At 47.2% G+C, this 27,929-nt stretch overlaps 2 protein-coding genes across 5 annotated transcripts; one reads left to right on the top strand and one right to left on the bottom strand.

Annotated features, from left to right (window-relative positions):
- Positions 1-201: 201 nt before the first annotated feature.
- Positions 202-22,352, bottom strand: FOXO4 (forkhead box O4). 3 transcript variants are annotated; one of them, XR_008578962.1, is made up of 4 exons: positions 21,814-22,352; positions 10,424-11,665; positions 9,198-9,267; positions 202-5,508 (listed from the first exon to the last, which is right to left on the bottom strand). XR_008578962.1 is itself a non-coding variant. In XM_054839355.1 (3 exons), the coding sequence occupies exons 1-2, from the start codon at positions 22,213-22,215 to the stop codon at positions 10,442-10,444; spliced, it is 1,626 nt and encodes a 541-aa protein (XP_054695330.1). In that variant the 5' UTR covers positions 22,216-22,352; the 3' UTR covers positions 202-5,508; positions 10,424-10,441. The 3 variants fall into 3 exon arrangements, 1 of the variants encoding a protein (XP_054695330.1); XR_008578963.1 differs by lacking the exon at positions 202-5,508 and adding an exon at positions 7,893-7,943; XM_054839355.1 differs by lacking the exon at positions 9,198-9,267.
- Positions 22,353-22,987: 635 nt separating this feature from the next.
- Positions 22,988-27,881, top strand: SNX12 (sorting nexin 12). 2 transcript variants are annotated; one of them, XM_054839003.1, is made up of 4 exons: positions 23,198-23,429; positions 25,207-25,302; positions 25,517-25,641; positions 26,093-27,881. In XM_054839003.1, exons 1-4 carry the CDS (start codon positions 23,265-23,267, stop codon positions 26,193-26,195), a joined length of 489 nt encoding a protein of 162 aa, XP_054694978.1. In that variant the 5' UTR covers positions 23,198-23,264; the 3' UTR covers positions 26,196-27,881. The 2 variants fall into 2 exon arrangements, with proteins under 2 accessions (XP_054694979.1, XP_054694978.1); XM_054839004.1 differs by having other exon boundaries at positions 22,988-23,429; positions 25,517-27,881.
- Positions 27,882-27,929: the final 48 nt, after the last annotated feature.

Genomic DNA, 27,929 nt, shown 5'->3' with positions numbered 1-27,929 from the left:
ACACTGACAGCACATTGTAACAAGGGGCTCTACACACTGGAGCCTTTATGGGCTGTCACACTGTAACCCTTCCACCTCTGGCCAGTTAAGGGGTTGCCTTAACAGGTGAGGAGGGCAGAGGAAAGAAGCCAAGGGCAAGGAAAAAAAACCCAACGTGGTCCTCACCAGGGAAACAGAACAAACTGCATGAGACACACAGCAGAGGATTATAGGTTTTTATTTGTCAACCACTCCCCCCTAGTCTAGTACATTCTACAGTCTTGCTAGCACAGATGGTAACAAAGAGCCTGTAATGGTTCAGAAGTTACACTGCTACAGAGAGCAAACAAAAGCAGAGACTATGTAAAAAAATTGTGAGAAATGGGTGAAAGATTGCAGAGGGGATGGGGTGGAAACTATGTCAGCTAGTGATGCCTGCCCTGTATGCAGCAGACATCTGTGCTAGCAATGCAGAAACCCTTCCTGGGATCACACCAGGTGAAGACTCCACTGTGCTGGAAGCATCATTTCATAGAACCATCCCCACTGCCTTATGAAGAAGGCTCCTTTCAGGAGAAGTGACCTATCTCAAGACACCTTGGGGAGCACCACACCGAGCACAACAGCACCAGCCATGAACATCCCCTTCTACCACACACCATAACGCTTGCCTCAGCCAGAGAACCATAAATGCAACACCATCAGCTCTTTCACCTTCAGCTTCTGCTGCCTTTTCTCTGCTTTACAGCATGTTATCAGATGCAATTTTGATTCCATCAGAGATTGTTATCCATCGACTACAGACACATTGGGGGGCAAGGAGACATAAAGGCTACTGAAGAGAGGGGATCCCTTTCTTGAAAGGTGAGCAACTGTGGTGATGAGTTACCACATGCTGCCGAGCTTTCACATGGACAGATGTTTCAGGCTTCAGGAGTCACCTCTTGCTTGCTTTTCCCCACATTAATCAGAACATGTTCTTTGTTAAAACATGCAACTGAGGCAAACCCTAAGCTATCCCTGTTCATGCTCATGTCCCAGAGTTGATTGATTTGTTTTGTGGTTTGGTTTTTTTTTGTTTGGTTGTGGGATTTTTGTTTGTTTTGACAATGGGTCCAAACTTGCACATTATTTTGCTGACAGTCCAGGACACTACTCCCAAGGCACTCCTACCCATGGCACCAGGCACAGGTTTCTCATTCCTGGAGCAAGGCTAGCCCTGATGCATTTGAGTGTGGCTATAAATAAGCAACTAAGTAAGAAAATTAACATATGATGATCTACATAAAAGCTTTCTAGGCATTTCCTTTGGAAAAGCTGATTAGTGCTACTTGCTTCTAATATGAGCCTCATTTATGAATATACCCGGGCTCTGGAACACTCCCACTGCTTTCATTCCTCTCACCACGATAATTTGACAGCTGTTTTTAAAGCTGCACAGAGTAGGGCATGACATGTTTTTAAGACACACCAACAAGGAAAATTAAGGGCTTCAAGAAGCTTTCAATATTCCAAGCTCTCACAGGAAGCTGGGAGTATAGTAAAATATGCTTAAGTTATAAAGAAGGCTCAAAATTTGCTAAACCCAGGCGTAAATAAAAGCAGCAAGTCTGCCTCCTACTAGGCTCCATGGGCCTAGTAACCTGAATCCTTTGCAGCCCAGAGCTGCATGGTGGCCTCATGCTGTGAAAGATGGCATTTGATCCTCTGGAGATGAAGAGACTTGTTACCCCAAGGTAACCTCCCACAGTCCTTGAGGACAAGGAAAACGCATACAGTGCAATCTAAGGCTTCATGCCAAGAGTTCCTTGCCCACTCCCCTCAGGCACTTATCCAGGAACATCACTCCCCATGTCTCTGGCCCATCCCCTCCCTACCCAGCTCACAGCTGCTCTCAAAATCCCAGCCCAATCCTTCATTAGAGCAAAAATTAGCCCACACATACAGGGCCCGCAGGGCTAACGCAGAACAAAAAACCACCAAGACACTATCCTGAATCCAGCAGCAGTCAGTAGCAAAATCTTTGGGCAAAAATACAAAAAATTGGACAAGTATTGAGCAACCCCCTGCCAGGTACAACCTTTCAGCAAGCAGCAGTTTAGGAACTTTAAAGTCTCCTGTGTCCTGGAAGGAAATATCCCTGGCTAGAAAACTCAAGGTTTATGAAAAGAAAGTTATTTGAGAAGGGGCTAGAGAACTCCTGAATTCTCTGCATCCCTGCCCTCCGTGCCCATGATCCAAATTATCCTGCTACACACACAAACGAGAAGCTAAGTTGCCTGCCTGAGCCTACAACATTACATTCATGGTTTACTGAGCCCTCCCAGAGTACCATTAGTCTTCTGAACACCATCTTCAGCACTAGTGCTCTCTCAGGCCTCTTTAACCACTGCCAGCTTCTGTTGCATTGAGGAGACAGAGAGCACCTGCGTGGACCGCCACAAGACAGAGACATCACTGTCAGTATACCGGTACAGCAGGACTCCAGCCAGAGGTGCTCCTGTCTCCAGAACAGTCAATTCCCCAGGAGTCTGGCCTGGGAGTATGTAAAAAAAAAAAAAAAAAAAAAAAAAGAGAGAGAGAAAAAAGATAGGTGCTCTGTTCCTTCAGCTGGAACAGGGTGAGGATGCATACTAGCTGAGAGTACATCAGATCTTCCCGGGGCACTACTCGAGTGCTCAGGGGGCCAGGCTCTCTGCAGCCAGAGATCAGGCCACGTCCCCAGTGCTGTCACACCTAGGGGACATCTTGGAACAGCCTGAAGACAGCACTTCTTACCCACAGACCAACCCAGCCAGAAACAGCTCACCATGGATTTGCAGGTCTGAAGCACCAGTTACTAATTATTGTACTTCCTATTATTTTGGGCTCTGTTTTTTCATGAGAGGTGAGCTAGAGATTCACATACAACATGACCACACATACCAGTGTCTTGTTCTTTGATACATGGCTGTGAGGCATGGGCAGCCAGTCAACTTGCTCTGGAAATCATGGGATTCACGTCCCCTCAAGGCCCAAGCTAACAAAGTGGCATATTATGTGCCAAACAACACAAACCCTGCCAGATGTATTAACTACAACCCAGAATGGCCAATTCTCGCTTGTGACATATACCATTAGGTGTTTGTGAAAAGGGTATCTATCCATTTGTGTAATGAACTAACTGCAGCAAGAATGTGCATCCAAGTCTGCAAGACTGGGATCCCTGCTTAGCATCTGCCCTTTTGTTTGTTACCATGAGATGTGGCTACACATACAGATTGTGGGTAAATTTGAAACATATCACCCTGAGGTCTGCCATGAAGACAGCCTTCAAAGCAAAGGTTATCAAACTATTCGAAGACTGATGCCAGAGCATGCTAAAATACGACTGTTGAAGACTCCTTGTTGCAGGCAATCTGACAAACCACTCCTGTTCCAATCTCCACTCAAATGAAAATGAAATGAAATCCATGAAAACAGAGCCGACAAGGTGGTAAACAGTATGGCTCATTACACTGCATGATACAAACCTCTGAACAGAAGCCAACACCACCTTCAGAAAGAACTGAAGAGGCTTTCTACCAGATCAAGCCTACCAGAACACCAGGAAAGCGCTATGTCTCCCACAGATCCTGCCACTGCAAACACCAAAAACGTGACAGGAACATGCCAGCATTTGCTCTGAACTAACCTCTTGACTCCTATCTTCTGTCCTGCAAGAACAAAGAGACAGGGCAGGATCTCAGGCATATCCCCAAGGATGTGCCTACAGGCTTCAGGTTCCCCAGCAGTAGCAGAAACTTCAGCAAGAAAACAAAAACCTTCGGAAACCAAAAAGCAAGCTACCAAATACAACTGATCATGCCCTCCATAAGGACTACCCACAGTGTCAGCCAATCTAGCATGATCCAGTCTACACCATCTTCTTAGCAGACTAGGAAATCTGTCTTATGTATCAGCTGCAGTCCAGCTACTTAAGGGATTAGCTGAGAGTGAGTGCGCTGTTAATGATTAGCATTCCGTAACATTGTCCTCTTGGCTTGGCGGGAGTGCCCAGTCGAGGAGAGACGGAGCAGCTGTGGCTGAATGCCATGCCACATAGGCACCTTCAGCCTGTTCTAGGGAGAGCAGCCATTCCCCAGTGGTGCCCTTCCCACTTTTCCAATGACATCTTCGGCTTCTTGGCCCAAAATGCCTTAGGCCTGTCCTCTCCCATACTGTAGTGTTATCTAGTATCAAGGGGACAGATGTAGCAAATGTGGGTTCTTTTTTTTTATCCAATAATCTCATTTTCAATTAAAATATATAATATATATTTAAAAAGGTTTAGAAAAGCTTCTATGTAATTTGCAGCTACTCTTACATATAGATTACAATAATGTACAACTCTTCCCCAACGTGGTTTGAAACCACGGGGACCTGCCAATCCTTTCCCCTCAATCATACACATTATCAAACATCAACTGTGTTTGTTCCCAATACAGCTTGGAAAAAGTCTGTCACTGGTACCTCCTCTGAGGGAGAGATGCCTAATACACCTAATGGGGACACACTTAACATTTGCTTCATATTCACTGTAGAAAGTTCCCAGATTAGTAAAAAAATATTTCATCTATAGAAAATGCCCTTCTGAAAAGCAACCAGGGCTCTGTTAAGGCCACACCCAGGCTTTCCACTTCTCTGCTGCAGCAAGACAGATCAGAAACAAACCCAAAATCATGTTTACATGTCCCCAAAACAGCTATCAGCAACTGTGCTTATTTTACAGCAGCCTGGTGTATCAGAAGAGTGCTGAGAACAGCATAGGGACTTCTCAAAACATGCTCTGATTCAGTGGGGCTCAGTTGGCACAGTGAAAAACTCAAATGTTCTCCCGTTCCACTCAGGTGGACAAGAGGAAGCTTTCTACATCATGACCACCATCCTTCCCTGCAGAATGACGATGGGTGCTCCAGAGATGGGCATGCTGAAGCCATCCCCTGAAATGGCGCACCCTTTTCCCACAGGGTTTCCACCAACAAGCTCCTTCCAATTCCTCTGCAAGTCTGTGGGATACCAAGTGCACATCTGACAGCTTAATGAAAATGTCCAACTACTTTGCCCCACAGGGCAAGCTAAGTGAGAGCAGAGCCAGCCCTCCACCAGTCTGAGGCACTGGGAGACTTTCTGCCATAGCAGAGGGAGGATAGCCATTGAGAGATTCCTCCAGCAAACCCAACTCTTCACATGGGAAAATGCTATTGTCTGGCACAGAGTCTTCTAGCCGAGGTTTTTTTACCAGGGCTTCTCTTTGGACATGTACAGCCCAGGTTTCTTCAGATGATCCAAGGCAGAGTCAGGTTTGTAGGAAGAGCCATGGCACATAACACAATTATCTTTAAACTCTTCCTGTTGCAGCCAGATGCAGGTTGCCCCTCCTTCCTAGGTGGGCAGCCCCTTCTGCCCAAGGCGTGGTGTGCAGGGAAACCGAATCCAACGTGCTCCATTCTTTTCTCTGCCAGGGGTGGGAAGTGAAGTCAGAACCCGATGTTCAAAACCTGAAGGATGCTAGGAAGAACAAAAATAGAGTGAATGGTTACATCTCAGCTTCAATGAGAATCCTCAATGCATAGATAAGGAGTTAATTACTATCAATCAGCCCCTGCTGCTCAAAGGACATCACCTTCCAGCAAGGAACAAAGATCACAAGAGACCTTGATCAATGGAGAGTCAAGTGGGAGGACTGCTCAGCTCCAAGCTTCAGATTATGACTGAGACAAAGACAGAATAAAAGCACAAAGGTCAAAAGTAAGTACTCCTCCTGTAAGCAGATGGCACCAAAGCTCTGCAAGATAAGGCAATTTAAAGGAAGACTCGGCTAACACCAGAAGCATTGCAGGAAAACAGCAAGGAAGAGGAAAATTACTCTTCACCTTAAGCAACAACAAATATCAATTGGTAGGGAAAAGACTAAAAAAGGGATTTTTAAAGATCACATGCTAAAACTGTTTATGCTCACCCATTTAAAGATATCCTGTATCTACCTACAAATAATTAAACATTTCTAGATATCTCATTTCCCCACAAGTCTAAAGATCATTTCTGGGGTCTTCTGCCTCACCACAATTAAACTGCCACAAGTTGTTCAACCAAGCCTTGGAACAGATCTAAGCAGACTTAAGACACTGACATAAAACCTCCACCATAGGTCTATGATCCACTTTGGAAGGTAGAATAGCAAGATGAACGTAGGGCATCCAATCAGTTGCATTCAGTAATAGTGAGCATTAAATAAACTCGTGGAAAGGGAAAGAAGCTACTAGAGTGAATCAGCCCTGAACAAGAAAAGATAGTAGCTTAAAACAGAAGCCAGAGCAACAGGCTACTTTGGGAAACTGCAAGTTGATGGAGGGTTTATTCATTTATTAATGTTCTGGTAGACAAAAATAGAGTGTTTGGACCAAAGGGAATTAGATAGAGCATAGCAAGAAAACAGTAAGTCCAGACCATGCTGGGCAAGGGATAGAGTTCTCCAGGCTGTGAAGCTATAGGGAATTTAACTGAACAACTAAAGATCATTAACTAATGTCCACCAGAAGAGTGGATGGACTTTACATTTGTCAATGAGGCACAAACCGTACCACTGTACAAAAGAGGCAATTCTATTCCCAGGTATTCCTCCTACTGGCCTGCAGAAATACCTAACATAGAGGTAGATGAGCAAGCCCAAAGTCCCTGAGCTGCTCAGAGACACCTGGGTGGCCACCCACACTTCCCGCAACCAGAATGGAGAACGCTTGCATTAAGCACTGAAAGCAATAATGGTTGCCTGTGATTGAGCATCTGCATGCCACGGTCTAATTCCAGCTGCGGCTACCATTTTTCCATGACCTTGCTCACTAAGCCTCCCATAAGGCACTCTATATGGTTTGCACATCCAGTGCCTTAACCAGTGAATGGCAGGCTTACAACTGAGCTGCAGCTAGTGAACAACAGCAGCTGAAATTGTAGAATTTATATTTTTCCTAGTCAAGGAGAGTATTCACACGCTGACTTTCTTCCTCTGTGGCCAACAGCAAGGTTTGTGGATGTTGCATTGCTGCTGGGCAGGGGCAAAATTTCCATGTTTGATCTGTAATCTCCAAGTAAAGAGACACGGGGTTCCAATAGACTCCTGGTGAAGCTGTGGACAAGCTCTTTAGCATTTAACTTGCAAGTAGAGGATAAAGTCATGTCAGCTTTGAGCACCATGGATAACATCAACTAGCTTGTGTCTTCCCAAGTGCTGCAGAGAGACTAAGTACTTATTCCTAAAGTCTTCTCTTGCCTAAAAAGAGAAATATTTTCCCAGCTCCAGTTTCATTCTGGCTATGCAAATCACAGAGTGTAATCACTGGCGTTTATTGATGAACAGTTTTTGCTCAGTGTTACACCCATAGCTGACCCAGAAAAGGCTACAGGTTAAGCCCACAGTAACTACTCAGAAGGACAGCTTTAGGTTAGCAATCACTTAAAAGTAGCTTTTGCCAATGTGAATTTAACATGGAAAAAGCCACACTCAGAAAGGATAGGAAAGGAAAAAAGCCTGGCACACTGGAATAGCATATAGTGGCAGCTGTGGTTTCCCTGAACAGTGATTTCCAAACAGGGACCCTAATAACTCACTGCAGTAACAGATTCAGAGAAGGGAGAGATGACACAATCTTGACTTCCTCACAGACACTGATGTCTGCAGCTCACTTGGCTTTGGAACTTGTAAATTTGAGAAAACATTCTGCCTTCTTTTCCCAGGGTCCTTCCTGGCCTCCAAGAAGGCTCTTATTTCTCTCCATGTGCACCTTGTTTCCCCTTTCTTAGAAACCTGACTCACCTCTCTGTCTTGGCAGCATTTTACACAACACTTGCTCTCCTTTGGGGAAAGAGCTCCCTTTCCTCCCACTCCATGGATTCCAGGATACAGGCAAAACTGAAAAGCTTTGCAAAGCTCAGAAGAAGCAACCAACCTAAGGACGGAATAAAAGGCTTGAAACGAAGCACACTGATCAGGGTGTCACTTCTCTAAGTGCAGTACTGCTGTTAAGAACTGTTCACTAGCAGCACGCAGGAACTATGCTTTCTGCTGAAACACAATACTGTTTCAGAACTTGTTCCAGATCTCACTCCTTTCTTAGTGAGCATGTGTCCAGCACATTTCCCAGAAAGTATCACTTCAACTTCACACATGGAACAAAGCAAATCCAGAGTTTTTAACATCAGAGAGCTCATCTGCTTTGATTAAGCAAGTCACATGCCAAGTATGGAATAACAATATGGAATAAGGATATAACCATACTGTTAAGAGCTCACGTTCTCCCTCTTAAGCATTTGATTACAGGCACATCTTCACCAGTACTAGGCCCTACCCTTTGATAAATATTCCCTCAACTTCTCTGCTCTACACTCTTAAAAAAAAAGTAAAATCTATGCCTAGTATTCTGGAGACAGAGGTCTTGTCTATCCAGCCCAGGTAATTAACACACCCAGGACCACAGGACAGCTTGCATCTTTTAAGAGCACTCCTGTGAAAAATATTTCATCCCTGAAAAGTCAATGTATTCCCCAAATATGATGGTCTGCCCTAGCATGGAATAACAAAACCAAACAAAAAACCCCAACAAACCATCAAAAGCCCCCAAAAAACAACCAAACAAAACCAAAACCAAACCACCAAAACCACAAAAGCTCAGAACAATACCCAGCGGAAACACTCCTCAGAAGGCCACACCCTCTGTCACTAACTTGCAAACGGTCCTAACATGGATGAAGGATGCCAATGTTTTGTCAACCAAATTTGTCTTTTAAATCAAAACTGAGTTTCCATATTCCACCTGAAGTTAGGATATTCAATTTAAGACAGCCAATTCAGCAAGAGCACAGTTAACAAATGCACAAGACTAAAAGGCCCATAATGGAACAGAAAAGCTTGATTGATCCTCTCTCTACAGCAAAGAGATGTTAACTACAGACAGAAGAACGTTACTAATAAATTAAATTCTAAGCAGTGTGGTGGAACTTGGAGTAAGAGGGAGTTATACTAACTTTTTAAATAGAATATATAGTGGTGTATCAGTATGTTCACAGGTTTTAAGTACCAACAGCTCAAAGGACAGCATTTCACTTTGTCTAGACCCAAGACGCCTGTCTAGAATGGCTGTACTGGGGCAGAGCAGAAAAATATTTAATATCAGGTCTCTAGCACGAACAGCAGCAGCAATCACCTGAAAATTTAGGTTGAAACGGGCTTCCAGAGGTCACCTAGTCCAAACTACCTCCAGGTTACTCAGGTGCCTAGGAAAGAGTATTAAGGTCAAGTACATGATAATTTCACTCAGTCTCCATCATTTGGAAGCTCAAGAGCTTTCCACAACTGAAGCAGTATCTGCAATTTGCCCTTCTGCCTGCTCAGCCGGCCAGTATTAGGGGTTGAATGCGCAACACTTACAAATACCATTATCTGCCTCCTAAACAGGACATACTCTTGGCAAGGCTTCCACTTGCCAACGAATATCCAGCCTATGCTCCAGTCCATCAAAGAAACTGTCTATTTTCTGTTAGCTACCTGAGCTCCAAGTGTGAAGTATGCCTTCAAGTTCCATTTCTCTAATTCTTCAACTGCATCAGTGGTTAAAGGGCTTCAAATTAGGGTGTCACAGCCTCAGAGAATAAGACATTTTTAATTTTTGCTCTCACATACACTATTTGTCAAAGTGACTCTAGAAATTTTTGTGCCAATATGAAGAGGCAGCTTCACTGTGCGTGGGCCTGCATCATTCCTCCTTCCATCTCCATCCACACTGCAAACTCCTGTTTCCCATTCCAATAATGGTACATAAGCAATTTGGTAGTTAATGCTGATGAACCAGCTTACCAGACTTTACAGACACTATCCCAGAAAACGGAAGGGCAGAAGGTCTGATAACTGAGAGTGATTGTGTCCTGCTACACACACAACAAAGCAGACAGTCATGACACAGACGTGCTTTGCAACTGCACATTCTAGAAAATTTTGCAAGGATGATAATAACCTGAATAGAAACACAGTGTGTGCTTGGCTCAGTTCAACTGTTCTGTATATAGAGGATCATGTCTTCATTTATGGAATCAGTATATGCTCTCATGTCAACTTCAGAGCTATAGGCATTGCATGGCAGAGACCAATGTCCTGCAACAGTTATCTATGGTAACAAGAGATAACAGGAGTTTCATTCAGGCTGCTGTTCTACTCCATAAATGAGTTTACTACCTGATAAGTTAAATCTACCTACCTTTAGACAGTTTTTTTCTCCTTCTAAACAGGAATGTGGCTCTCCCAGAAGCTTTTACTCAAAGAGCACCTGCACTTCCAAAGAGGTATCTTTAACTGCTGCAGACTTAGGCACAGGAACCATCACAAACAGGGCTGTTCCCACTATAGAGCTGTTGAACTTTACATAACTACACCCACCTTTTTGTGCTCCTGAAGTTAACTTGGTACCCAGGTATGGTTGGAGGCCTGCGAGGTGCTGGGATAGCTGGGAGTAGACAGAATGGGTTCAAAATTAAAGTCCAATCCTTCTTCATCCATGAGTTCACTGTTGATTATGTAATCCATATCACATTCAAGGTTCTCCATGTACATGTCAAGGTCCAGGTCAATGGGCAGCCTGTCCTGGTTCAATCCCAAAGGAGCAGGGCTAGCAGAAGAAAGAAGCAGTGGACTGCCCAGCTGGACTGCCTGGGCAGTTGTTGCAGAAACTGGAGCTTTCAAACTGACGATGCTGGCAGTGTTTTGAGGCGATGTTACTATGGGAAGCGTTGATGGCAAAACACTGGCACCGACTGGTTCTACCTGCTGCTCTGTAGACTTTCCTCGTGAATTGCCTGAGCTCATCTTACTCTGGGCAGCTTGTCCACCTAGAAGCAGAAGAGTTCGGCTGCTCATTCTGTTACCAGTCTGCGGAAGAACTGGATCCACTGGAGTCAACATAACATCCCTTGGAGGTGGAGAAGCAGGTGTCAGAAGAACTTCCAAGGTGTGAGGGGCAGAGAAATGGCTGATGGAACTTTGCAGTGAGATATCAATGGGGTTAAACAGGGAATTGCCAAAAGTAGTGGTCTGACCAGCTGCATTTGGGCTCTGCAAGGAAAAGCTGGAATCTCTCTGGATCTGACCACTCGAAACAGATTGCTGGGTAGATAACACAGATGAGCTGGGAGACATCAAATTTAACCCATCGATAAGCTCAAGCTCCTCAGTCACAGTTGGTGGAACATTGCTGGATGCACTGGAGTACACTAGAGAAGGAAGCAGCTCTTCATCGTGGAGGTCATCCTGCTCCGTCAGGATAGGAGAAAGCTTAGCACTAACGGTGCTTGCATTGGAACTGGTTCGAGGTCGGAAGGTGTTCCACACATCAGAGTCCTCATTGCTTCTTGAGGACGGGCTCCCTGGCCACTTCGGGAATTGGGAGCTAGGACTGTCAGCAGTGGATTCTGGAGCAGACTGGAGAGGAGGCTTCTTTTTGGATGCTTTACCTCTGACTTTTGCAAGTTTGCTGCTGTTGTCCATGGAAGCGGCTCTTCTTCTTGGTGCTTTTCCACTTTTACCACCCTCTGGATTAAGCATCCACCAAGAGCTCTTCCCTGTGGCTTCATTATGGACTTTAATGAACTTGCTGTGCAGGGACAGGTTATGTCTAATAGAGTTCTGGAAAAACAAGACAAAACAACCCAAACAAGACATGAGGACCTGACAGTGGACACACCTCCTACCTAGAAACCTCACAAGCATAAACGCATTCACACAGTATCCAGAGAAGAAAATTATAACAAAGACCTACCCACAAAACCCTGCTATTTCTGCTTGAACATGCCTGACAGCACTAGCAAGCACTGCCATGTTTCACTGCAGCACCAAGGTTGAAACTACCATAACAACTAGCAGCTTCCAACAAGTAAAATACTAACACAAAGTTAGTGTGTCAAGACCACAGAGAATCTGCAAAAACTAAGCATACTACAGAGCAAGTAAGCGAATTCCCAAATACAGCTTGCAACTTCAACGTGAGCCCAACTGAATTTGAGCTAATGCTGCTCCCACCCTTCTTCCAACCCCATTAAACAGTATAAGCCTGGATGAATCTTTTGATTTTTATATGGCTAGCTTTCAGATGGATCTGAGCACAGCATAGCAGTGAATCAAATAGACTAGGTGAAGAGAAATGGCAAAACACTTCTAATTCAGTACGCCCATTACCACATTCATCCCCAAACCTGAGAAACAAGAAAGAAACTTTGTGGAACAAGAGTCCTAGTAATCCTGCAGTCTGTCAACCTCACTCTGCAAGGAGGCAGTACACTTTACTCTGTGTGCGTTTCTAATGGGATGAGATGTTCAGGGGATAGTGCACTCACGCATAATACGTGCCAGTTTTAGCCTCTTTTCTGTTTGGCAAGGCACACATTCCTTGCCTTTCCCAAGTCCCTTCTTTTGGTTCAGCTTTGCTGGAAACTACAAGCAAACATATCTGTATAGCATCCTCAAATTGAATTTTCATCCTGCAACCGATAAACTCCCTGGTATTTTAGAATCAGCAAGCAATAATCTCTTTGAACAGATCCTCCATAAACTCCCCTTGAGGCCTGTGTCATGCATTTGTTTGATATTTGCATTAATTTGTTCAGATGGTCACATCATTAACAGGTGCTACACTGGTAGCATAACAGCCATTCAAGAGCAACTTTTCCCTATAAACGAAAAGGTAAATAGCAGCCTTCAGCTTTCATGCATGTTCTCTTAATTCTAACAAATTTAACCATGCTTTTATTATCCTTTCCCATCACCTCTGAACACAGTACTTTCCTGCCTGCTGTTTTCCCTCTTCCCACCCTTTTCCTCTCAGATAAGTCCTCACCATGCTAATTTTGGCCACCTCACCAAAAGTGCTATCCTAGAACAAAGCAGATGTAGATAAACAATACAGGCAAAGTGGAAAGTTTTCATGGAGAGGAAAGGACATATGAGAATCGTTCTGCATTAGCTTTCATTTTAACCTTTGGCTGTTGAGGACTTGGAGAAGACTGGCTGCTTGTTGTGGTTGGTATCTAAGGATACATATGCTCTTACTTGGAATGCACTTGTTACTGCAGAGCCAGGGCCTAATGGAACATGTGTCTTACATAGTTTTATTGAGTTGTTCACACTAATAGCTATATAAGACTCCTGCCTGGCATCTTCTCTAAACAAAGCTTTCTTTCCCTTCAAGTCTCGAAAAAAGTAATTCAGACTGGTACCCTGTCTCCTAGAAGGCTGCTGCTTTAATTTCCAAAGAATCCACTCCTTTTCCCAGGTAAATGTGCATGACTTTGAATGTGTACTGCTGCAGCAATAAGAACCACTAAGTTGTCACTAATTCTTATTTATTTTCCTGAAAGTAATCTGTGAACACGTGACACCCAGTGCCATCAGGAATGGCCCAGTAGCTTGTATGCACAGTATACATTTGGAGTCTCATAACCACCCTTTTTTTTAGCTTCATTTACTAAAAATGGAACTTTAAACCAATAGGTTCAGTATTTCAAAACTTCACAACTAAGTATATTCTGTTTTCTTCTCATGCATGGCTATAGCCAGGTTTTAATTCCTGTGTCAGTAAAAGCACACTGCGCTGCTACAAGCATTTCAGTAACACTGAAACCTCAAGAAAATCAGCACCACGTAGGGTAACGTGACAATTTTAGTAACTAGTTTTCAAGTTTTTTGGATGAAAAGCAGCTTGAAATAAGACATCTTGGAATAAGAATAGGATTCATATGAACACAGATATGCGAAGCCTGGTACCTTTTATGAAAACAGTCTCAAAGTGCTTTTACATGTTATTGCTAAACTGACATAACAGCACAGGAGAGTCACACTTCACACTGCATGCTCCCCAACACAAGAATGCATCTGCTAGAATGATTTAATACACCTAATATATGGAGGGCACCCTGTAATCTCATTGAGAAAGTGAGGGACAAATCAATTATGCTAAAATAATCACAGAGCTCCAGGTCAAACACAACAGGAGAGGAAGTGACAGAGTGCAGTCACCCAGGCAACCCTGACGTATTTCCTTTCTTGACATTAAGCAACTCAAACCAGAAACATATAGATGACATCTTTTTAGATGCTCAACTTCAGCAGCGTGGGAGAATCCCAGTTAGTCTGAGCACCTGCAATCCAGACAAGATCTTGGCTTTGCAACATCTTTGACCATAAGAAAGCATGACCTGAAGGAAGAGGCACAGGCAGGAATCCTTCAAATCCTTAGGGACCTCTTCAACAACTAGTTAGGGGTGGTTATTGCTGTTTATTCAGATATCTTAGGGAGGTTCTTATGGCTGTATGTTAAGTATTGTGGTGAAAAAAATACCAGTCTGTGCCTCTAATCAATCACAGATCAAAGATGATTCCTGTAAACCACATTCAGACAAAACCATTCTGAAACTAATGACAAATACTATGCAAAAAATTAAAGTTTGGCTAGAGACATTTATTATACACTGAAGGGTGGACCATACACTAGGTCCCAACCACTGTGTGTACAAGTTAGGATATATGGACCAGCCATAGAAGGATGGTTAGCAACATACACAAACTATTTCCTACATCTCAGTTACCACAAGATTAAAACTTCTTTGATAAAATCTCCTAGCCCTATTTAAAGGACAGGAACACTCCTCACCATCATACCAGGCCTGCCCCAAGACCAGTGTCAATGCTGCTGTGGACCCTGCCCAGCACCAAAACAGTGCTTCAGTCTCAGGACAAGGAACTAGCCACGGGAGCTAGCAGCACAACCAAGCAATTATCCCACCCAGTCAGCCTTCTGGACAACTGCCATAGACACTGAGATACTTTGGAAATGCACAAGTAGGTCACACAGAAGACACAATGCCAGTGACAGCTTTTTCAGGGGACTATACAGCTTTGTAGTTAAGATTGAGGTTATCTACCATAAAACTGAAGTCTTACTCAGAGCAGGTCAGAACACTTAGGATAGTTTGTTCAGATGTTAAGGTTCTTCACACTAAAACCAAGCTTAAACTCACCCTCCTGTGATGTACTTTCTTCTAAGCACCGATATGACAGAAGCAGAAGGCGGTTCTTTTGCCCTGCCTGGAGGAGCTCATCCATGCAGCAATAGTGTATGAACTGTGCTACCAGAGTGCTTGGGGTCAGGCACAAGCTATGCTGAGAAAAACACAAGAAACAGTGGCTATCCTTGAAAATTTTGTGCTTGCCCACATTTGCCTGGGTTTTCAATTACTGCTCCCTAGGACCAGGGCCGTTCTCTCCCAGGAAATGTCAACTTTCTACTACAAACCACAGAAGCACCGGATTTCTTAACAAAAAGTCTCTCAAAGAATGAGTGACAGAAAAAAAAGAAAAAAACGTAATCACTGCAGCTGCCTGTCATACACTCTCACTGCCCTGGGAGCATACAAAGAACATGGTCACATCCCAGCACAGGGCCATGTTCCAAAGCCAGGCCTATAATTGTGGTGAATTATCATTTGCCATGGCATTCTTGGGATGCTACAAGGGGAGAATGCCCCGCCTGATGCATCTGTCAGTGCCTGTCTCAGCACTCACCCAGCCACTTGACTCCAAAGGCTTCAGGAAAAATTCTTAGTTGCAGAGATTTTGCAAAGTTATGCTCCAGCAACAACTGCTCCAGAGCCAGGGAGCTAAAACATTTCCCCAGCAATCTCCTTCCAGAAGGCACACGTGAGCACAGACATCAAGCTTGGCAGACAGGGAGTTGTATTGTACGAAGAACATTTTCCTTACTGTAATCTTTCAATGGGAGCCCAGAAGAAAATCCTAGTTCTCTAAAAAGCCAAGTGTAAGGCTATTTGCAAGTTTACCAGGACAGGCAGACACATACAACAAAAGCTCTTCGGGATTAGATAGTGCAGAATAAACTTCTTGGAACGAGTAATGCCAGAAGCCCAGGAGCAGCCTCCTCCAAGGACTGCCTGAAAAATTAAGCCGTGCTGCAAGGAATAATCTTTCAGCAAAGCAGTTTTCCAGAACAAACTGGCAGGGAGCAGGAAGGAGTAGCAGCAAAATCTTCAAGTAATTTGACTGGCATTGCACGGGGGAGATGAACTTTCACCAAAAGACAAGCTCTCCCCCACTTTTGAGGGGGACACCTACACTCTATAAGGCTTCAAATGAAAAAAATAAACCTTGCACTTCCATACTTATTCAGGGCATTATACCTTGTTTGGGAGAAGGGGCTGTTAATGTCACTTTAACAAGAGTTAAGTATATGTTGCTACATTGCAATGGTGGGCCCTCACCACAGTTGACCACTTGTCAATAAGTTTTATCCCACCTGAAACATAGGTGATCCCACACTCACACCATCATCCTGATCCTACACACTGCCACTAGCCTCATTTTCCATGCCGAGCATTTCACCATCCTCCTGTCCCTGCCATGCCCAGCTGCCTTCCTCCTTCCTCACCAGGCCCTCAACTAGGCCAGACCATTTAAGGACTAATGGGATTAAAAGGTAAAAGATTCTGTTAAAAGAAAGACCAATGGACAAAAGCCACTTGTGCTCCTCAGGTTTCCATGCTACGCTCTTCACTACAGCCTCTCAACAACTGTTGCACAGTTTCTGTTCGTTATTTTCCCCCCTGCTTTAAAGAAACCCAGATAGGTTGTCAGTAGCTGGGACAGAGAACATCTCCCTGCTGCCAGGACTAAGCACATCACTAACACCACATGAATGCATTTGTGGGCATAAGAGGTAATGGCAAGAGTTCAGGAGTTTCCACCCACCCCTAGCTACTCTGGATTTGAACAGCCAGACCTTCCCTCCCCTTGCAGGGCAGCAACTTCCAAGAAACCAAAATAATCTCAACTTAAGAGAAAGCAGCACCTATGACACAACTAAAGATTAACTGGACTTAATTTAAGTAGCGACAATGACAGAAATGACATCACTATTCGTATTTGACTTGCAACACACAATTCTTCATTTTAGTGTCAGAAGGTTTAATAGGGAAATGTATAATTTCAGGCACATGAACGTAGTAGTAAACACTATGGGCTTTCTCAGCACTGTCAACAGAAAGTAGCCTTCTTTCTTCAGAGACTGAGGTCGAGGGCTTTGTGCAACAGAGACCCCCAAACTGAGCCTCTCCTATACACAAACCTGCACCAGGCTGAAGGTCAGGCAGAATTATACTTTGATCAGAGCTTAGATGCTGAGTTTTATGTTTCCTTTTCCTTTATGGCATCAAGTCAGTTATGCCACAGTGAACAAAGGGAATATTAATGTATTCTGAAATCATCATCTTGAAATTATCCTTACCAAAACTCAAAAGCAATCCTGTGATAGTGATTTGGATCCTTACCTGTCCATGTTAAAAAGCTATGATTCTGACAAGTCTGAGCCAAAAAAATCTTCAAGGATACGGACACCCCAGCACAGGCAAGATGGATATAAGCAAACAGCTAATGTGACTATTTTAAGAACTGACTATTGCTTTTTTTGTAGAACTGACTACAGAAAAAAACCTCAAAAGCTGACTGAACAGTATTCAACATGCCAATGAACAATAAACTTTTCATATTTACCAAAACAAATGTTCAAATAATTTTGTATCCACTAAACTGGAATTTATCTGCAAGGTGTAAGGATAACCTGGCAGAACCTACCAGCTGCAGCACAGCAGAAATAATCCAGAAGATGGACAGGCTTGCTTTTGCCTGCTGGCCTCTTACTCTTTCATGGAGGAGCTTCAAAGGGCCACAGGATGAGCAGCTGTTCCAACTTGAGGGAACTCTGTGCATGCTCTGCCAGGAGGTCAGACATGCTGAGCTCTGGGAGAGGCCGGGAACCTTCAGAGCCAGCACTACGGCACTGGAAGCCAGTGAAGTCACTCTATCATCATAAACTGAATTGCAGGGTACGTGCAAGGGAGCACCTGAGAGCCCTCAGCCAGGTCTTCCGATCCATCTGGTCAACAGTTAACATCACCTATGGGCAATACACATATAACACAAGCATGGAATGGAAGGGTTTGAAGTAAAATGCTGCCCACTGTAATAAAGATTAAGAGCTAGCTGTGTTTCCAGATGGATGAGGATGACACTGTTTCAGCTCAGCTACTTGAGTTGTTGCACATGTGTATGTGTATATACATGTACACATTTGAAACAAAGTGAAGTACCAGAATGCAGAGCTGTGAGTTCAGCCTCCTATAACTAATGCAATACTGCAGAATTATTCATTCGTTCTTTACATTGCATACGTAGGAAACGTCTGATTTTTGCTTCAGTGAAGTGTCTTTGGAGGGTAAAAAGGATGATTTTAAAGTTCATTGTGTTCCTACAAAAGTAAAGACAACAGCTTTGGGAGAATACACAGAATGTTTCAGTGAGAAAGACTAGTCCTTAACATTGCTCCTCACTGTGTCAAACTTGCTCACATTCATGGATGCGAGAAATGCAACAACCAGTGCAAACTGCTTCAGTGGGGTTTATGCACTTCTACTTTATTCAAAACCCTCAACACCTTCCTCTCCTCCAAGTAATCTCAAAGCCAGAAAGAATTATCCTGTTATCCACAGAGCAGCTTGCAGAGCACCAAGGGGCAGATTAGAAAGAAGTCCCACGGCACACCCCTGCAAGGACACTTCTGCCTTTCAGGCTGGTTAATTCTTAACTCCAGCTGAACTACTGCAGGGAAAGGACAGACTGCACACCCAGCAAATCTGTCCTTTACAAAATGCTTGAAGCAATTCAAGAACAGCAAACACCACCTTCCTCGAAAACACAGATTCTTCAGGAATTCACAGAGGTTACACCCTGGCAGTCTATAACAGATAGATTTCCCCCAATTGTATAGTGGAGGAGGGCAGCTGTAAAGTAATTATGAATCAACAATAAGTTTATGGGGTTTATACTAACTAAAGGAGATTTTAAAAAATTTTTAAAGACATTTCTTTTAATTTCCCATTTAAAATTCTCTATTAAAACTACACTACGTACAAATAGGACATTATCAGTATGGGTCTGCCCAAACAACACAGAAATACCAGAACTGTAGGAGCTGTAGTACTATCTTAACAGGCATCAAAATGCTACATCAGCATTTAGCAGTAGCTCCACATTAGTTTCCTTTACCCAAACTCATTCAGTTCAAAACTGAGAAATGAATAAAGCTAAGACAACTCAAGAAGTTTTTCTTTTACTTTACAAATTAAAAAAAAGATGCAAGCGAAGCTTCACAGCTCTAAAAATAACAAGGAACAGTAAAAACAAAAAAAAAACAACCACCAGGCAGGTCCATTCCTCAACTGAAGACATATCTTTTGTTTATTCAGTTTGTCTTCAATATAAAACACGCACCTATTAAATTTACTCTAAGTCCACAAAATCAAATTGAACTGATTTGATTGATTCCACATCTTTAAAACTGTAAATGTCTAACCTGCCTTCATCTAACACACCTTGATACAAATAGACTAAAGTAAAACAAACAAAACCTCTTGCAAATATATGTAACTGTGCATTAACATAAAGCAAGACTAGAAGTCAGAACTCTGGTCACACGTGATGGGGCACACATCCTGCCAAGCTCTGCCAACAGGATTTGAGAGAATGAACAAGGAAGAAAACGGAGCAGAGGGAACAGACCACAGCCCCCTTTGCATCTCCTTGGCATGCAAGATTAACTGCATACTCTCTACATACCAACCCAAACTTTGACAATATTTGTTAAAAATGAAAACAATTTAGATTTTTAAAATAATTTCCCCTGACATTTAAACAGTTTTTCTATCATGGTTTTCCTGCTTGCTGGTTCAAGTCAAGTATTTTAAACCACCCTAATCATAAGGCAGGCTGATTCCCACCACAGCTGCTGTCATTCTGCTCTCCCTCATCTTTCCTGGCAAGAAGTTTCTGTTCTCTCCCCCTATTAAAGCCAGCCTGAGTTAGTCCATTCCCAGGCTGAAAAACTACAAACTAATTTCACACTGAAAAGTCATCACAGAACAGCTACAGCAACAGCATCTGAGCAGGGACCTCAACCCTTGTATGTGCACAAATTCTCATCTCTGCCTTTCTGCAAATTAAATCCAACTGTAGATTTCCCAAAAGTGATCCACGATTAAAACACAGTAAAACCAAAGACTGAGAGTCCCATTACATATGAATGAATGTAGCAAAAGAACAGCCATACTGAATCAAGCCAGAAGTCTACCTATTCCAGCATCCAGTCTGGCAGGACACTTCTCTATATTCCACCTTCCCCATGATATCTAGGGATGCATTTAAAACCAAATCTTCCAAAGAGAAAGAAAACGCATCCAAGCACTGTCCCAAATCAGAACTTAATAAGGAGGATTCAATCTGCACAAAGGAGGGGGGCAGGGAAAATCAATTTTAGTCAAACTACGTGCACTCTCTGGGAACTCAGTGAGCTAGATAAATGGGAAAGGTGAAAAGTTTTGTATCGACCTGTGCCAGCCTAAGCTGTGACAGCTGCGTCCCTCTCACCACATTCCTGCCCTCTTTTGAGCTAATGTTCACACTCATGCAGCCACATGGTGTGCCACTTCAGAGAGCTGAGCCAGCTGAAAGCTGACCTACCAGAAAAAGCTTTTTTTTTTTCCTTCCAAATTAATTCTCTGTACTGACTTACTGCTTGGTCACACAGGCAGAGAAACACGCGGCTGGAGTTATGGAAGCCCCAAACTACACTGGCTCAAGCTGCTGCAGAACTGCAGCATCGATGAACTGCTAACGAGCACCACAGACAGAGATGTACACTGCAAACGAGCATGGCATAAGTATAACTCCAGTCTGCAAGAAGAGCAATAGAACTCTCTAGGCTCCAGTCACCATGGTATCCACTGTGATATATCAGCACAGCCCAAGGGACTATCTCGCAAGCCAGCTCTCACACCTCCCCTTCTCTTTGCTGAAGTTCATTTGAGTAAAGAGAATGCCACCTGCAGATGATGGAAACAGAGTTTAGCTCTTTTAATAGAGCTTTGCACATGCCTGTTTCCAGAGTGAGAGAAGATGACAACGTTGAGACTTCGGAGCAGTATATTGCTTTCTGTTTTCTGAATTCCAGCAGAGGTCCCTAGTCCCTGTGTGGCCACAGCACCAGCACTGCTCTGGGACACCGCACTCTTTTTAAAGGGAGCCTCTTGAAAGTCAAGAATCCTGCTATAAAACAGTTATTTATATTGAGCTTTAGAACAGTCAGCTGACAAAGAACTGCTGCCTTGTATTTAAAAACCCTTCAACTGATGCTTCATCTTGCACACAAGTTTAGCTACAGCCTTTTAACTGACCCTCACTCCCTTCCTGAAAACTTCCAAGCATAAAGGGCACAAGGAGCAGCCTCACAGGGCCATGCCATAACCATCCATCCAGAGAAGCCCACTCTTCTCTGCTGTAGTTGCACAAAACTAGAATTTGGGTTGGGTCCGAGAGGACCCTATCCCACACTCACGTGCAGACAATCCTGCACCAGCCAAGCGGCTTTCAGCAGAGCTGAACCTCAGGCCGCCGCGCTGTAGCATGGGGATTAGATGCTGGCACCAATGTCGAGTGTGCAGAGCCCGGCTGGGGACAAGTCGCAACAGGTGAGCACAGGCTGTGCGGCGGCGGGGAGGGCCGCTGGCCGGGGCAAGCGGCAGCACCAGCTCGGCATCACGGGAGCGGGAAGGTGTCTGAGGCAGCCGCTCCTCGCCTGGCCGTACAGCTTGCCCCAGCACACAGCGGGCGCCTCGCCGAAGGCCAGGCCCGTCCTCCCGCCCCGTCCCGTCGCGCACCTTCCAGCCGGCGGAGCTGTTGCTGTCACCCTTGTCCTTGAAGTAGGGAACGGAGCGGACCATCCACTCGTAGATCTGCGCCAGCGTGAGCCGCTTCTCGGGGGCGCTCTCGATGGCTTGGCTGATGAGTTCGGCGTAGGACTGGTTGCCCCAGGCGTTGCGCCGGGAGCCGCCCTTCCGCGCCGCCGCGCCACCCGCCCGCGCCCCCTCGGCCCGCCCGGGCCCCACCGCCGCGCCACCTGCGCCCTCGTCCACTGCGCCCGCCGCACCGCCTGCCTCAGCTGGCGCCGCCGGCAGCTCAGGCCGCGGCAGCGGCCAGGTGCAGGAGCGCGGCCGGCTCTGCGGCTCGAAGTCGGGGTCGATGTCCGGCGCCGCTGCGGCGGCGCCGCCCGCCTCCGCCATGGGCGCCCGCCTCAGCAGCAGCGGCACCGCCGCCACCAGGTCTGAGCCGCTCCGCCGCCACGCATCGGCCCGGCCCACCACCCCTTTGTGAGACCTGGGCCCCGTCGCCGCCGCGCCGCTCTGTTTACCAGAGCAGCGCCGCCCCCTGCGCCTGCGCGCGCGGGGCACGCCGGGAGCGGTAGTCCCAGCGGGGCGGCGGAAAGCGGCTCGGCCAGGTCGATGGACTACAATACCCAGCGTCCCTCGCGCCGGAGGGGCGGGGGCGGGGCGGGTTTCCGATGGGTGAGCGTGGCGCCCGCACGACTACAGCTCCCAGCGGGTACTGCCTTTACATAACCCGCCCCGCGCACTACCCAGGCGGTCTACAGGTTCGATAACCCCGCGCGGCCAAGGCCGCGCCGCAAGCCCCACGGAGGGAACAGCTCCTTCTCCCGCAAGAGGGCGCCCTGCTGCGCTCTCGGGTGTGTGGGCCTGCGAGTGCTGCTCCCTCGCGCCACCCCGTCACGGACAGGAGCTCGTTTCCAGGACACGCTCCAGCGCAAGGCGTGACGGGCCCGCATCCCGGTCCGTTCGTCAGAACCGCAGCAACCAGGTTCCAGGGTCCCGGTACTCCCTGCGCCATGCAGCGCCCGGGGCTGGCCCCACCCAGGACGCTGTATGGCATAGTCCCTATACACGTTTTTCGGCCCCTCGCCCCGGTTTCGAGCCCAGGCGTCCAGCGCGGCGGACTCAGCCTCGGGCTCTGTATCGTCCCACCGGGGCTTGGCTGGGGCGGCACAGGCGGAGCGGCGCGGCGCAGCGTCGAGAGCGAGCCCAGCATGCAGGTTCCGGGGCTGCACCGTGGCGTGCCCCCTACCCTGGACACCCACTTCGCTTATGCAGGCGGCGGCCGGGCAGGGGCGGTGGCGTGCGTGGGCGTGGTGGCGGCGGAGGGGCCCCGAACCCTGGATACCTTCCGCGTTATGCAGGCGACGGGCGGGCAACGTTGCGTCGTGCGCGGGTGGGGCGGGCTGCGGCAGCGGGCCGGGCGGGGCGGTGGTGGCACCACCATGTCGGAGGCGGCGGTGGCGGATACCCGGCGCCTGAACACCAAGCCGCAGGACTTGACGGACGCGTACGGGCCGCCCAGCAACTTTCTTGAGATCGACATCTTTAACCCGCAGACCGTGGGCATGGGCCGCGCCAGATACACCAGCTACGAGCTCCGGATGCGGGTGCGGCCCCCGTGGGGCCTGCGGACCGGGGGGGGGACTAGGCCTCAGGGCCCGCCGTGGAGCCCCGTGTGGGCTCGTGCGGGGCTGGGCTGCCTGGTGGCCGGGTGTACGGCTCGAGGAGGGGCAGCAGCTCGTGGTGCGCGGTGCCGGGGTGGCCGGGGGAGGACCGGGGTGATCTCGCTGCTCTGGCCGAGCGCGGCCTGCGCGGTCGGGACAGGGAGCGGCGGTGTGTGTGTAGGGAGCTCGGCCAGGGCGAACTCGTGCAGTCCGGGCGTAGCTCCTGGGGCTTGGGGCAGCCAGGCAGGGGGTGTGTTTGTCTGCGGCAATGGGGGGCCGAGGAGGTGAGTCCCTACCCTCCAAGCCGGGCAGTGCTGGGCAGGGGCTTGCCTGCGGCACTGGCGGGCCAGGACTCAACGTCAGAGCATTTACAGATGGTGGGTTTGCCGGAGCCCTTCGGTATCCGGCGTGGGCTGGTACGCACAAGGACAAGGAGGGTGCTGCCTCAACAGGCTCCTGTTCTTGTCTGCTCTCTAGAGCCCTTGGCCTGGCACTTGGGCACCGTTGAGTGGTTGCTGCGTAGGGCATTACTGCATGCGGCTGGTTATCTCAAGCAGGGGAGAAAAGCTATCAGCGGTATCTTGGTACCTGATCACAGTGCAGTCTGCCTACCCCTTCTGAGTCAGCTTTATCATTTTACAAAGAGCCTGTGATCCAGGAGTGTGTGTAGCAGGCTGAGCAGTTCTCTTCACTGGGCCTTAACCAACCCGAACTGGGGACCTCTTCACAGCTCTGCATCTGATAGCAGAAAGAAGTAAAATTGAGCTTCTCCTGAAACATATGTTACAGTGCTGGTGTTGGCTTCTGTTCATAGTGTGATTTAACTGCTAAGTCTCCACCACCTTTCAGAAGAATTAGGTGTTTGCTTTTTTTCTGTTCTGACGCTTGGTTTCCATCAGCCTGCCAAAGGGTGCCTGGCAGGTGGCAATGAGAACCTCTTAATCCCACTGGAACTAGGTCTTACAGAGATGCTTTGAAAGCAGCTGGTTTTATTTCACAGACCTCATAAGAATATAGTTAAACATGTTGCAGCAATACCTGTGTTCATCTGGGTGCTGCTTGTCAGAAGGTTTTGCCTGCTCAGTTTCTTGAACATTTTGGACTGTGTTGACAGGATAATAGTGAAATTACTGTAGCTGTCGGTCTTTAGTGGTGGGGGAGAAGGGTGGGGATTTGCTGCACATTCCTCCAGTGTCACAAGCCAGATATGAAAAAGCTGCTTGCCTGTTAGGGTGGGGTGATCTGAGGGAAAATTGTAGCATAATGTCTGGCCTTGAGCAGTTGTTGGAACAAAATTTCCTCCCTTAGTTCTTCCTTGGAAACACCAGTGTTGGGTTGGAGGTTCTTTTGCTCTGCAGGCTGCTGCGAAGTTTTGTTGTAGATCACTTCAAAATGGAGTGAACTTAGGGGGAGAAAATCAGCCTTCTCTGTATTGTGAGCCCTGGTTCCAGCATGTGCCCCTGGAGTGTAAGTGTGTTCCTGAAATAGCTGCTTGAGGGGAAGGCAGTGGCTGGCTCTGAATAGCCTGGGAAGTGCTTGCTTGATTCTGAAGGGCTTTGGTGCTTGTGCTCTGTCCCAAATAAAGAAGCTGGGCGTTCTTGTGATGCTGCCTTCTCAGGGGGCTTGCTTTTCTAAATGCAGCTTCAGGTTTCAATTACGTGTCGAAATACTATCTGGCTTTCAAAGCAACCTGCAAATTAACTACTTCTCTTCATTACAGACAAACCTCCCAATCTTCAAATTGAAGGAGTCGTGTGTGAGGAGACGATACAGCGACTTTGAATGGCTGAAGAATGAGCTGGAACGAGACAGTAAGGTGAGGCCTGGCTCAGACTTGGCTATTCATGAAACCAGGACGTATGGGAACAGTTGTAGTGATAATCTTGAGCTGCCCAGAAGAGAGGCTGTCGTGATGGGCAGCTGTTGGGGCTTGGTCTCTATCCGTGTAATGGAACTGGAGATGAGTGTCAAAGAGCAAAGGATGCCTGCTTGCAGGTGATTCAGCTGACAGGGTGATTCTGTGCTTTCAGATTGTAGTGCCACCACTGCCTGGAAAAGCTTTGAAACGACAGCTTCCCTTCCGAGGAGACGAAGGCATCTTTGAGGAGTCCTTCATTGAGGAGCGGAGACAGGGACTAGAACAGTTTATTAACAAGTAAGCTTGATGTCCTGGGTTTGCTGTGTGCTGCCTTCCTGGGTATTTCTGGTAGAAGAGGGCTCTGGATTGATCAGGAAGGAATCTTGATTTGCTGCACAGAAGTGCTGTGCTAAAGGATGGTGCCTGCAGCCGGGTAATGAAACCACTGTTCTGAAGTAAGTCCTGCCTTGAGTGTGGGTTATGTTCAGTGTGCTCTTCTGAGAGTGAAGCAAATATTAGCAGAATAGCTGTGCTGCAGAGGCCCACTGACAGGGTAGCATTGGTTCAGGATGCTCATGCCCGCTGGCTTTGTTGCACACTGATGCTGTGACCTTGGCCTGAGCCTGGTGTGGGTGTGCTTGGAGCTGGCTCCTGTTAACAAGGAGGTCTGCCTTATTCCCTACAGGGAGCAGAGGTGTGGGGGTCTTGGTGGTGGCTGTGCTAACCTCCACATCTGATTTTCTTCCAGAATTGCTGGACACCCACTGGCACAGAATGAGCGCTGCTTACATATGTTCCTGCAAGAGGAGACTATTGATAGGAATTACATCCCAGGGAAAGTGCGTCAGTAGGAGCACCTGGCACTGTCTTCCTCCATTCCACCCTCCCTCCTGCAAAAATGACATTTATTTTTACACTAAATCGGTCTTCTCTGAACCAGCTTTTCCTCTCTTGAACCTCCCAATTTGTTCAATATTTTCCTCTTTTGTAACTGGCAGCAGCTTGTTCTACTGGGCTGTGGTCTTGGCCTAAACGTATGAAGATTTACGCGGGTGCGTTGTCCCGCACCTAGGGGCAGATGTGAATAGGTGTGGAGCAGGAACGTGCTTATCGCGTTATGGTGTAGGAGCTGCCTCTCTCCCTGTACAGGAAGGTATGAGATGACCTTCACTCCCCTGTCTGTGCAGCCCCAAGCATCTCTGCAGGAGGCTCTGAAGAATAGCAGTTATGTTGGTCAGTGATTGCATCAGGTATTAGAGTTTTAGTAAGGCTTATCCAAAACAGTGAGTACGTGCCTGGGTGTGTTGGTCTCTCGTCCACCCCATTCACCCTGCATGAAACCCCCATTCTTCACTGTCTGGAAGTGCTGAGACCCAAGACCTACTCTAACCCTGCTCTCAGCCTCCTGCATTACAGACCTGTTTGGTGTGTTCATGTTAACCCCCTCCTTTCTAAAGTGCTGCTGGCAGCTTGGGGGGTTTCGATTATATGTGCTCTCATGATGCTCTGCGGGGGCGGTTTGGTGTATAGAAGCTGGGATAGCCTGGGCTGTAGCAGTGTGTGCTGTGATGCCTTGGCCCAGGGTTTAAAAAATGCCAGAGCTTGCTCTGCTGTGGGCTGGTGTGGTGGTGTTTCCAGCAGCACCCTGTTTGGCTGAGCTCTGGTGACCTTGTCCTGCACCCCAGCTGCAGAGGGGAGGAGACAGGTCTGGCTGAGGAGTGGGGGAGGGCTGGTGGGGGCTGTTGTGCTGTGCGGCCGTGAAGGCTGCCACAGGAGGAGCCCAGCAGTGGTGCCTGGGGTGAGGCCACCTGTCCAGAAAGGACAGTAGAAAATGATGAGTCCTGGGTTGGACATTTGCTTATGAAGTAGGAGAAGTAACAATGGCTTCTTGTGTGTTCTCCCCTGTTCTGCAGTGAGCTAGGCAGTTACTAGTGTGGAAATGAGGACACAAGATTGGTCAGGGAAGTGTTCAGAGCTTGAGGGGGACCACCAGGCTGTGACTTGCTGCAGCAGAACTGTCCTTTGGAGCCTCCTCCAGCTGCCACAGCTGTCATGATTGAAGTTGGGCGTTAGCTCGGGGGCTTCTCTGATACTGGCTGGTTCATAAGCGCTTGGTCACTTTGTGGTGGCACAGTTGAGACTTTCTCAGAACATAGGCCTGCAGTGACTGCCCTCCTGTTCCTTCCAAGCACGTCCCCTGAGGCCTCCCTAATCTTTCCTCGGTTTTCTGGTGAGGGACTGGCACTGCTGGGCAAGAGGTGGCCCTCGGGGAAGGTGAAGAAGTCACTGAAACAGGGAGGGAACTACTCTGGGGGCTGGCTCAGCCCGGGAAGGGCTGTGGGGAAGGGGAGAGGCTGGTGCTGGTGGAGACAGCTGTGCCCGCAGTGGGGCTCAGCCCCCGTCCTCCTGCCGGCCCCTGCTTGCGGCAGCCCCTTCTTCCTGCCTGTCCTGCTACGGGGCTGCCATCCACCCAGCTGTCTCCACTCTGTCCAGTGTAACGTCCCGGTTCCGTTCGCATTAAACCACTGTGAAGCCAAGTCTCTGCCTCGTCCAGGGGGTGCCGGGGCGCGGCGGGGGAAGCACCA

Source organism: Grus americana, chromosome 12, assembly GCF_028858705.1.
Source record: "Grus americana isolate bGruAme1 chromosome 12, bGruAme1.mat, whole genome shotgun sequence".
NCBI lineage: Eukaryota > Metazoa > Chordata > Aves > Gruiformes > Gruidae > Grus > Grus americana.
Note: the sequence above shows the minus strand (reverse complement) of the source record. Positions and strands in the feature narration are given on the sequence as shown.

Excerpts from the sequence above, each read along its gene's own strand:
- FOXO4 (XM_054839355.1), bottom strand. The coding sequence starts at position 22,215 with ATGGCGGAGGCGGGCGGCGCCGCCGCAGCGGCGCCGGACATCGACCCC. Across the intron at positions 11,666-21,813 it reads ACAGCTCCGCCGGCTGGAAG|AACTCTATTAGACATAACCT; the intron begins GTGCGCGACGGG and ends TTGTTTTTCCAG.
- SNX12 (XM_054839004.1), top strand. The coding sequence starts at position 23,034 with ATGCAGGTTCCGGGGCTGCACCGTGGCGTGCCCCCTACCCTGGACACC. Across the intron at positions 23,430-25,206 it reads GCTACGAGCTCCGGATGCGG|ACAAACCTCCCAATCTTCAA; the intron begins GTGCGGCCCCCG and ends TCTTCATTACAG. Across the intron at positions 25,303-25,516 it reads AGCTGGAACGAGACAGTAAG|ATTGTAGTGCCACCACTGCC; the intron begins GTGAGGCCTGGC and ends CTGTGCTTTCAG.